This window comes from Anomaloglossus baeobatrachus, chromosome 6, assembly GCF_048569485.1.
Source record: "Anomaloglossus baeobatrachus isolate aAnoBae1 chromosome 6, aAnoBae1.hap1, whole genome shotgun sequence".
Lineage (NCBI taxonomy): Eukaryota > Metazoa > Chordata > Amphibia > Anura > Aromobatidae > Anomaloglossus > Anomaloglossus baeobatrachus.
The window spans coordinates 548894829-548907690 of record NC_134358.1 but is presented as its reverse complement, the minus strand read 5'-3'; the positions used below and the strand labels follow the sequence as shown (position 1 = coordinate 548907690).

Genomic DNA, 12862 nt, shown 5'->3' with positions numbered 1-12862 from the left:
GGGAATATACATACTGTATATACAGAACCAGGTGGGAATACACATACTGTATATACAGAGCCAGGGGGGAATACACATACTGTATATACAGAACCAGGTGGGAATACACATACTGTATATACAGAGCCAGGGGGGAATATACATACTGTATATACAAAGCCAGGGGGGAATATACATACTGTATATACAGAGCCAGGGAGGAATACACATACTGTATATACAGAGCCAGGGAGGAATACACGTACTGTATATACAGAGCCAGGGGGGAATATATGTACAGTATATACAGAGCCAGGGAGGAATACACGTACTGTATATACAGAGCCAGGGGGGAATACACATACTGTATATACAGAGCCAGGGGGGAATACACATACTGTATATACAGAGCCAGGGAGGAATACACGTACTGTATATACAGAGCCAGGGGGAATACACATACTGTATATACAGAGCCAGGGGGGAATACACATACTGTATATACAGAGCCAGGGAGGAATACACGTACTGTATATACAGAGCCAGGGGGAATACACATACTGTATATACAGAGTCAGGAGGAATACATGTACTGTATATACAGAGCCAGGGGGAATACATGTACTGTATATACAGAGCCAGGGAGGAATACATGTACTGTATATACAGAGCCAGGGGGAATACATGTACTGTATATACAGAGCCAGGGGGAATACATGTACTGTATATACAGAGCCAGGGAGGAATACATGTACTGTATATACAGAGCCAGGGGGGAATATACATACTGTATATACAGAGCCAGGGGGAATACATGTACTGTATATACAGAGCCAGGGGGAATACATGTACTGTATATACAGAGCCAGGGAGGAATACATGTACTGTATATACAGAGCCAGGGGGGAATATACATACTGTATATACAGAGCCAGGGGGAATACATGTACTGTATATACAGAGCCAGGGGGGAATATACATACTGTATATACAGAGCCAGGGGGGAATATACATACTGTATATACAGAGCCAGGGGGAATACACATACTGTATATACAGAGCCAGGGAGGAATACACGTACTGTATATACATAGCCAGGGAGAATACATGTACTGTATATACAGAGCCAGGGGGGAATACACATTCTGTATATACAGAGCCAGGGGGAATACATGTACTGTATATACAGAGCCAGGGAGGAATACACGTACTGTATATACATAGCCAGGGGGAATACATGTACTGTATATACATAGCCAGGGGGAATACATGTACTGTATATACAGAGCCAGCGAGGAATACACGTACTGTATATACATAGCCAGGGGGGAATACATGTACTATATATACAGAGCCAGGGAGGAATACATGTACTGTATATACAGAGCCAGCGAGGAATACACGTACTGTATATACAGAGCCAGGGGGGAATACATGTACTGTATATACAGAGCCAGGGGGGAATACATGTACTGTATATACAGAGCCAGGGGGGAATACACGTACTGTATATACATAGCCAGGGGGAATACATGTACTGTATATACAGAGCCAGCGAGGAATACACGTACTGTATATACATAGCCAGGGGGAATACATGTACTGTATATACAGAGCCAGCGAGGAATACACGTACTGTATATACATAGCCAGGGGGAATACATGTACTGTATATACAGAGCCAGCGAGGAATACACGTACTGTATATACATAGCCAGGGGGAATACATGTACTGTATATACAGAGCCAGCGAGGAATACACGTACTGTATATACATAGCCAGGGGGAATACATGTACTGTATATACAGAGCCAGGGGGGAATACACATTCTGCATATACAGAGCCAGGGGGGGAATACATGTACTGTATATACAGAGCCAGGGGGAATACACATACTGTATATACAGAGCCAGGAGGAATACATGTACTGTATATACAGAGCCAGGGGGGAATACACATACTGTATATACAGAGCCAGGGGGGAACATATGTACAGTATATACAGAGTCAGGGGGGAATATACATACTGTATATACAGAGCCAGGGGGAATACACATACTGTATATACAGAGCCAAAGAGGAATACATGTACTGTATATACAGAGCCAGGGGGGAATATATGTACTGTATATACAGAGCCAGGGAGGAATACATGTACTGTATATACAGAGCCAGGGGGAATACACATACTGTATATACAGAGCCAGGAGGAATACATGTACTGTATATACAGAGCCAGGGGGGAATACACATACTGTATATACAGAGCCAGGGGGGAATATACATACTGTATATACAGAGCCAAAGAGGAATACACGTACTGTATATACAGAGCCAGGGAGGAATACATGTACTGTATATACAGAGCCAGGGAGGAATATACATACTGTATATACAGAGCCAGGGAGGAATACATGTACTGTATATACAGAGCCAGGGAGGAATACACGTACTGTATATACATAGCCAGGGAGAATACATGTACTGTATATACAGAGCCAGGGGGGAATACACATTCTGTATATACAGAGCCAGGGGGAATACATGTACTGTATATACAGAGCCAGGGAGGAATACACGTACTGTATATACATAGCCAGGGGGAATACATGTACTGTATATACATAGCCAGGGGGAATACATGTACTGTATATACAGAGCCAGCGAGGAATACACGTACTGTATATACATAGCCAGGGGGGAATACATGTACTATATATACAGAGCCAGGGAGGAATACATGTACTGTATATACAGAGCCAGCGAGGAATACACGTACTGTATATACAGAGCCAGGGGGGAATACATGTACTGTATATACAGAGCCAGGGGGAATACATGTACTGTATATACAGAGCCAGCGAGGAATACACGTACTGTATATACATAGCCAGGGGGAATACATGTACTGTATATACAGAGCCAGCGAGGAATACACGTACTGTATATACATAGCCAGGGGGAATACATGTACTGTATATACAGAGCCAGCGAGGAATACACGTACTGTATATACATAGCCAGGGGGAATACATGTACTGTATATACAGAGCCAGGGGGGAATACACATTCTGTATATACAGAGCCAGGGGGAATACATGTACTGTATACACAGAGCCAGGGGGGAATACACATTCTGCATATACAGAGCCAGGGGGGGAATACATGTACTGTATATACAGAGCCAGGGGGAATACACATACTGTATATACAGAGCCAGGAGGAATACATGTACTGTATATACAGAGCCAGGGGGGAATACACATACTGTATATACAGAGCCAGGGGGGAACATATGTACAGTATATACAGAGTCAGGGGGGAATATACATACTGTATATACAGAGCCAGGGGGAATACACATACTGTATATACAGAGCCAAAGAGGAATACACGTACTGTATATACAGAGCCAGGGGGGAATATATGTACTGTATATACAGAGCCAGGGAGGAATACATGTACTGTATATACAGAGCCAGGGGGAATACACATACTGTATATACAGAGCCAGGAGGAATACATGTACTGTATATACAGAGCCAGGGGGGAATACACATACTGTATATACAGAGCCAGGGGGGAATATACATACTGTATATACAGAGCCAAAGAGGAATACACGTACTGTATATACAGAGCCAGGGAGGAATACATGTACTGTATATACAGAGCCAGGGAGGAATATACATACTGTATATACAGAGCCAGGGAGGAATACATGTACTGTATATACAGAGCCAGGGGGGAATACATGTACTGTATATACAGAGCCAGGGGGAATACATGTACTGTATATACAGAGCCAAAGAGGAATACACGTACTGTATATACAGAGCCAGGGAGGAATACATGTACTGTATATACAGAGCCAGGGAGGAATATACATACTGTATATACAGAGCCAGGGAGGAATACATGTACTGTATATACAGAGCCAGGGGGGAATACATGTACTGTATATACAGAGCCAGGGGGAATACATGTACTGTATATACAGAGCCAGGGAGGAATACATGTACTGTATATACAGAGCCAGGGGGGAATACATGTACTGTATATACAGAGCCAGGGAGGAATACATGTACTGTATATACAGAGCCAGGGGGGAATACACATACTGTATATACATAGCCAGGGGGGATACACACTGTATATACAGAGCCAGGGGGGAATACACATACTGTATATACAGAGCCAGGGGGGAATATACATACTGTATATACAGAGCCAGGGGGAATACATGTACTGTATATACAGAGCAGAGGAGTATATACAGAGCAGAGGAGTATATACAGAGCAGGAGTACACATTATATACAGAGGAGGGGCAGATACAGGTACAGTATATACACCGCGCTGCTCCTGCACTGGCGCAGTCATTATGAGTGGAGCGAATACTGAATATCTTCCGGATATTAGAGCAGCGCTCTGTAAATGCGCAGAAATCTGCTCATAAATTATTCATTTTCCCTGTAAAGTGAATCCCTTCATCGTCCGTCCTCCGGGAAATCACCGCGATCAAAGCCTGTTTCTATTATGTGCGCAATAATCATCCATAATCTACAGATAAAAGGGACGGCAGCCATCAGCCGCCGATCACAGCGCACCGTCCGCACAGACGAGAGGGGCGGCGCTGACACGTGTGACGTATACCGTGTGCTGGGGGTAATTACAGAGTAAATCACCGAGGGGGAAAATATGGTCCCACGCACAGAGGATCCGGAAGATTAAAGCTTGTAATGTACCTGCGGGCCCATGTCACCATCTCCATATCTACAATATTTTTGGAACTACTTTTTTTTTTTCTACATCTATATTAAAAACCCTGTACGGAGGAACATCTGAATACATCTTTATATCTTTATATAGAGAGCTCACAATCCATATTTCAAAGAAAACATTAATTTCCTGCGGCAGCCACTAGAGGGAGCCTGTATACTGAACTCAATGGTAAAAGTATGCAGTCAGCTCCTCAGCTCCCTCTAGTGGTAACTGCAGAAATCGTAGTTTAGACATCTAGGTGGAGCATGGCATGCTGTCCTTCTCAGCTAGATGCCAGGCACAATGCCACTGTCCTTTTCAGCTAGATGCCAGGCAGGCACAGTGTCTCTGTTCTTTTTTGCTAGATGCCAGGTACACTGTGCCGCTGTTCTTTTTAGTTAGATCCCAGGTACACAGTGCCGCTGTCCTTTTCAGCTATATGCCAGGCACAGTACCGTTGTTCTTTTCAACAACATGCCAGGCACAGTACTGCTGTCCTTTTCAGCTACATGCCAGGCACAGTGCCGCTATCCTATTCAGCTACATGCCAGGCACAGTGCCGCTGTCCTATTCAGCTACATGCCAGGCACAGTGCCGCTGTCCTATTCAGCTACATGCAAGGCACAGTACCGCTGTCCTATTCAGCTACATGCCAGGCAAAGTATGGCTATCCTTTTCATCTAGATGCCAGGCACAGTACTACTGTCCCTTTCAGCAACATGCCAGGCATAGTATTGCTGTCCTTTTCAGCAACATGCCAGGCACGGTATCGCTGTTCTTTTCAGCTACATGCCAGGCACAGTACGGCTATCCTTTTCATCTAGATGCCAGGCACAGTGCCACTTTCTCGCTATAGATAAACTTGTACACTTTATTTTATCATTTTTAATGGTGCTCATAGCCGACTTACCTCAATTTGTTCTAAAGTGTCCTGCAGCTTTGAGTTCAGTTCACTGCAAAATAAAGAAAAAAAATGTTGAATACAGTTGGACAATTATCTATAACTATAGGGGAGGAAAAAACATAAAAAACATAATCCTAATCCTATACCATTAGCCACGGTGGAAAATATATTTCTGATTTCTGCATTAACTGATGCAACAAAACCCGTCACCAGCCCGGCCGGCCCGGCGTCCTATTCTGTGACCAGTCACCCGTAATTCAGTAAGCCATTAGGCAGTTATATGTCTCATTCAGCTCTGCTACATCTGTAAAAAGCCAATTACAGCAATAATACCACATGACATAGAAAACAGAGTGAATACATAACGGGGGAGCGTGTCGGGTTTATTAGATATATTATTACAGTACCGGAGGGTCACAACTAATGTCTCTGTCACATCGTACATGTGGTACGCAGATAAGTAGTAGTGTGAACATGAAAGGCATCAATTAGAGGGCGAGAATCTGACAAAGCCCCTAATAATGGGCGACATATAATAGAAACACTGTATTCACTGTGCGGAGAGTTACATTGCTCCGACATCAGCAGAACATAGGGACGCACTGCGAACATGTACATATATACACATATACACACACACACACACACACACATACACACACACACACATACACACACACACAGGTTGGTCCAAAAGTAGGTGGACAGTATGTATAATAGGGTTGTCAAGCATGGTGTAAAGTGAAACTAACTCAGTTGCCCTTAGCAACCAATCAGATTCCACCTTTCATTTTCCAAAGAGTCTGTGAAGAATGAAAAGTGGAATCTGATTGGTTGCTAAGGGCAACTGAGTCAGTTTCACTTTACACAATGTTTGATAACCCTATTACACATACTGTCCACCTACTTTTGGACCACCCTGTATGTGTGTGTATATATACTAGAAGGTGGCCCGATTCTACGCATCGGGTATTCTAGAATTTACGTATTGTGTAGTTCATGTATGATTTTTGTTTATATATATATATATATATATATATATAGATGTTGTTGTGTGTAGTTACCAAGTGTTTGTGTGGGGCGCTGTACATGTTCTGGGTGTTGTCTGGGTGTGGCGGGGGGTGAGAGCGGTGTTGTATGTGTGTTGCGTGTGTTGCGTTGTTTGTGGAGCGTTGTGTGTGTGTGTGTTGCGCGGTTTGTGTGGGTGTGGTGTGTTTTGGGGGGGAGGTATGTTTTGTGCAATGTGTGTGTTGTGCGGTATGTGCGTATATTTATGTATGCCGCGGTGTTTGTGTGTTGGGTGTTGTGTGTGTGCGGCGTTGTCTGTGTGTGTGGGTATCTGTGTAGGGCGGTGTTTGAGGTTCCCAGTGTGTGTGTGGTGTGTTGTGTGTGTGTGTGTTGGGGGGAGGTGTGCACCTCCCATCGTGCTCCATCCCCCATGCTGTGCACCCCCCATCGTGCCCCATCCCCCATGCTGCGCACCCCCCATCGTGCTCCATCCCCCATGCTGTCCAACCCCCATCGTGCTCCATCCCCTATGCTGCGCACCCCCCATCGTGCTCCATCCCCCATGCTGCGCACCCCCCATCGTGCTCCATCCCCCATGCTTCCCAACCCCCATCGTGCTCCATCCCCTATGCTGCGCACCCCCCATCGTGCTCCATCCCCCATGCTGCGCACCCCCCATCGTGCTCCATCCCCCATGCTGCGCACCCCCCCATCGTGCTCCATCCCCGATGCTGTGCACCCCCCATCGTGCTCCATCCCCCATGCTGCGCACTCCCCATCGTGCTCCATCCCCCATGCTGCGCACTCCCCATCGTGCTCCATCCTCCATGCTGCGCACTCCCCATCGTGCTCCATCCCCCATGCTGTGCACCCCCCATCGTGCTCCATCCCCCATGCTGCGCACCCCCCATCGTGCTCCATCCCCCATGCTGCGCACCCCCCATCGTGCTCCATCCCCAATGCTGCGCACCCCCCATCGTGCTCCATCCCCCATGCTGCGCACCCCCCATCGTGCTCCATCCCCCATGCTGCGCACCCCCATCGTGCTCCATCCCCCATGCTGCGCACTCCCCATCGTGCTCCGTCCCCCATGCTGCGCACTCCCCATCGTGCTCCATCCCCCATGCTGCGCACCCCCCATCGTGCTACATCCCCCATGCTGTGCACCCCATCGTGCTCCATCCCCCATGCTATAATAGTTCTCCTATTATACTCAGAGAGGAGTATAATAGGAGGACTATAATAGGAGGAGTAGTCCTGGGGGGAGAGGAGTATAATGCCGGCTCCCTGCACATGTGTACCGGGATCCGGTGTACGCTGGTAACTATGATACACATCGGGTAACCAAGGGACCTTAGTTACCCGATGTGTATAATGGTTACCAGCGTTCACCGGCTCCGTCACGATCAGAGCATCGCAAGGTTATGTCTGGCGCTGCTGGGATCGTGACTGAGCCGGTGTACACTGGTAACTATGATACACATCGGGTAACCAAGGTACCTTAGTTACCCGATGTGTATAATGGTTACCAGCGTACACCGGCTCCGTCAGGATCCCAGCAGCGCAAGGTTATGTCTGGCGATGCGTGCGGAGGGCTGAGGCGAGCGGGCAATCCATGCGGAGGGCGGGGCCAGGCCGAGGCGAGCGACCAATCCGTGGGGGGGGTGGAGCCAAGGCGAGGCGAGCGGCCAATCCGTGCGGGGGGGCGGGGCCATGCCGAGCCAAGCGGCCAATCAGCTTTGTGTCACCGTAAGGACACAATTTTGGAGCAAGACAGACAGACAGACAGACAGAATAAGGCAATTATATATATATATATATATATATATATATATATATATATATATATATATATACACAGAGAGGTGTTATTGACATAAATTTCTTAAAAGATGTCAGTAGCAACCCACCCAATCCGCACAGGCAGAGGAATCAATCTGTAGATGTACATAAATTAAGTTATGTGTAATAATGAGAAATGACACAGGGAAAATGTATTGAACCCATGAAGAAAGAGAGGTGAAAAGTCATGGAAAGTCATGACACCAGCTGAAATCTGTGATTAGAAAGCAATCCTGCCAGTTATTGAAAATTAATATTATTTGGGTCAAATAATAGCCTATAATAATGTGTCTCATTACCAAGGTGCTACTCAAGAAACATCTCATGATAGGTAAAACCAGTGAGCTGTCTCAAGACCTTCACAACCTTATTGTTGCAAAACATACGGATGGCCTATAAAAAAGTGTCACATTACCAAGGTGCCCCACAAGAAACATCTTCTGATGAGATGTTGTGGAAGAATGTGAATAAATCCCACCTGGAAGTTCAGGTTCGCCAGGACTTTTGATCAGATTGGTTCAGGCCATGGACTTGACAACAGACGCTGAACCCCAAATAAGTCAATGGGAACCCAAACTTTGGTGCTGTAAAATGGTCATAGTAAGACCGGAGTTCCACTTATGTGTGACTCGTGCGAGTCTCACATTGGTATCACTTGGCATGGCCACACACTATTGACACAAGCGCCTCAGCTGCATGGAAATACATGCAGCCAATCTGCTCCTGTCGGAGAGTGTGCAGCCGTACCTGGTGATACCGATGTTAGACTCGCACGAGTTATACACAAGTTGAACTCCGGCATAAGGGCTAGCGTGCTGCAAAAGGAAACAAATGAGGGTAAGAGCAGGACAATTTCCCTACAAACAAATGTGGATAAATAATAATAATAATAATAATAATAATAAAAAAAAAAATAATGGGGTCTCTCCTATTTTTGATAACCAGCAAAGGTAAAGCAGACAGCTGGGGGCTTGTAACATCAGGCTGGGAAGGTACATGGTGATTGGCCCTTTCCAAGCCTAAAAAAGGCAGCCCGCAGGCACCCCAGAAGTGGCACATCACATTACATGTGCCAATCCAGATTCCCGATTGCCCTAGTGCAGTGGCAATCGGGGTAATTTCTTATCTCGTCAAGCAAAAAGTTAAAAAGCCCAGAAACAGAAAAAAAAAAAAATTGGTTATTTAAGTAAAGACTCCTCCATACTCCCTCATTCAGCAATGTATTAATTAAAAAGAAATCCTGGAAGTTCTAATGTAATCAAAAGGAGTAATGTTCCACAACGCCCATTGATTCCTATGGAGCCCCCAGCTGTCTGCTGAACAGCACCTGAACTCAGGCATGAACTTATTATTTTTAAAAGTCCATGTTCGAGTTCTGGATACCTGAGTACTCACTCTAAAATCTCGTCATTGGGGGACACAGGAACCATGGGTTAGTTTGCTGCCACCTGGTGGCTGACACTAATAATACATCTTAACAAACATAGTTGGCTCCACCCCAGCAGTAGGCTCCCCCCCAGAAGTAGGCTCCACCACGGCAGTAGGCTCCATCTCGGCAGTTGGCTCCCCCTAACAGTTGGCTCCCCCCCAAGCAGTTGGCTCCTCCCCAAGCAGTTGGCTCCTCCCCAAGCAGTTGGCTCCTCCCCAAGCAGTTGGCTCCTCCACTAGCAGTTGGCTCCTCCACTAGCAGTTGGATCCTCCCCAGCAGTTGGATCCCCCCCCCCAACAGTTGCCCCCCCCCCAACAGTTGGCTCCCCCCCAACAGTTGGCTTCCCCCCCCAACAGTTGGATCCTCCCCAACAGTTGGATCCTCCCCAACAGTTGGATCCTCCCCAACAATTGGCTCCCACCCCAACAGTTGCCTCCCCCCCAAGCAGTTGGCTCATCCCCAAGTAGTTGACTCTCCCCTAACAGTTGGATCCTCCCCAGCAGTTGGATCCTCCCCAACAGTTGGATCCTCCCCAACAGTTGCCTCCCCCCCAAGTAGTTGACTCTCCCCTAACAGTTGGATCCTCCCCAGCAGTTGGATCCTCCCCAACAGTTGGCTGCCCCCCAACAGTTGGCTCCCCCCAAACAGTTGGCTCCCCCCAAACAGTTGGCTCCCCCCAAACAGTTGGCTCCCCCCAAACAGTTGGCTCCCCCCAAACAGTTGGCTCCCCCCAAACAGTTGGCTCCCCCCAAACAGTTGGCTCCCCCCCAAACAGTTGGCTCCCCCCAAACAGTTGGCTCCCCCCAAACAGTTGGCTCCCCCCAAACAGTTGGCTCCCCCCAAACAGTTGGCTCCCCCCAAACAGTTGGCTCCCCCCCAAACAGTTGGCTCCCCCCAAACAGTTGGCTCCCCCCAAACAGTTGGCTCCCCCCAAACAGTTGGCTCCCCCCAAACAGTTGGCTCCCCCCCAAACAGTTGGCTCCTCCCCAGTAGTTGGCTCCACCCCAGTAGTTGGCTCCCCCACAACAGTTACTTCTCCCCAAGCAGTTGGCTCCTGCACAGCAGTTGGCTCCTGCACAGCAGTTGGCTCCTGCACAGCAGTTGGCTCCTGCACAGCAGTTGGCTCCTGCACAGCAGTTGGCTCCTGCACAGCAGTTGGCTCCTGCACAGCAGTTGGCTCCTCCCTCACCTACTAGCACCTAGCCTTGTCAGTTAGTGAGAAAGCAATAAAAGAAGCAAAATAACTGAAGCATGAAGAAATTAAAGAAAAATTATAATATGGGATGCAAGAAGCAGGTGGGAGGTCAGGAGGAGGGCCGAGGTCAAAAGCCAGAAGGCAATGACAAAGTCCAGAGGGGCAGGTAGAGCAGAGTCAATAACAATCAAGGTTCGAGATCAGATAACAAGACCCGATTCAGGTAAGCCACCCGTCCACAGGAGTGCAAGACTGCAGAGCATCAAGGCAAAATGCTCTGTGCGGACATAAAGGCAAAAACCGGCTCCGCAGGAGAGCATAACAGAACATCACAGCTCCAAAGATGCACCGCAAATCAGAACTGTGACTGTAACATTGCAAAGTGCTTGTAAAAAGAAATAGGCAACTTTGGAATTATCTCTTCGTCATCAAGATTAGAAGGATTTTTACTCTTATACAGCTTGTTGCTTAAGTGACCAACCGCTTCTGCAGTCTATAAGAGGTGGCCGGTGTACAGAGGGTTTCCAAAATAGATTGTAAGCGCCACTCCAAATGTGAATCTGACCAACTTTAGTCCCCCTGCAATCCTCCAATGCAGCAGAGGCAAATCAGTCTCCGCCAGCAGAATGGATCAGCGCACAGTTTGCGTCAGTGTCACTATGATGCAGCTGCTCCGAAGAGGAGCACAATCACCTCGCGCCGGCAGCCAGCAGAGCGGCATGCAACAGCCCAAGATCAAACCACCCCTTTAAATAATCACAGCAAGAAAATAAATTACACAATAATGTCATAACTGCAGATTTTTTCGTAACACGCCTCTGAAAAACAAAAACAAAAAAAAAACCTTATATAAACAAAAAGTGGCAATTAAAAACTGCTGCTCATTCTGCCAAAAACACAAGCCGTCACACAACTCTGCCAACGGGAAAAAAGGCTCAAAACATTTTTTTGCCCCATTTTGCAAAAAAACAACAGTAAAAAATACACAAATTTGGATATTACCATAATCCTGCTAATCCCAAGATTAAACATAACACAAATTATAGAATATAGTAAAGATTGTAAAAATTACAAAATATAAAAACAATTGGAAAAAAATATATAAAAAATATAGAAAAATATCACCTAAAAAAAAAAAAGTTTTACATGCCAATAAAAAGTCTATCTGGTAAAAAAGAAAATAAAATATTAGACAACACAAAAACATTTCCCCCCCCCCCCCCATTTTGCAAAAGATTCAGAAAAAAAATACACAAATTTGGATATTATCGTAATCTTGCTAATCCCAAGATTAAAGATTACACATAAATGATACCACAAAGTAAACATTGTAAAAATTAAAAATAGAAAAATCTTTAACATAATAATAATAAAAAATAAAAATACCACCTCCTATAAAAATGTGCCAATAAAAAGTCAATTTGGTAAAAAAAAAAAAAAAAAAAAAATATTAGACAACAGAAAAACATTTTTTTTCTCCTGATCTGAGAAAAAAAGCAGTAAAAAAATTCGCACATTTTATATAACTGTAATCCTACTAATTCCAAGATTTAAGAGGACACATAACTTATACCACATAGTAAACATTGTAAAAATTAAAAATACATATTTCAAAAATAAAAAATAATAATAAATAAAAATACCACCTCCTGAAAAAAAAAAAGTTTTACGTGCCAATAAAAAGTCAATCTGATAAAGAAAAAAATTAGACAACAGAGATGTTTTCCCCCGTTTTGCAAAA

General features: G+C 45.6%; 1 protein-coding gene across 1 annotated transcript in view; it reads right to left on the bottom strand.

Annotated features, from left to right (window-relative positions):
* Positions 1-12862, bottom strand: part of VPS50 (VPS50 subunit of EARP/GARPII complex) — a 203904-nt gene that overhangs the window by 124323 nt on the left and 66719 nt on the right. Inside the window, exon 10 of the mRNA XM_075315659.1 lies at positions 5654-5696. Coding sequence (XP_075171774.1) covers positions 5654-5696 — 43 coding nt within the window. The remainder of the gene's footprint in view (positions 1-5653; positions 5697-12862) is intronic.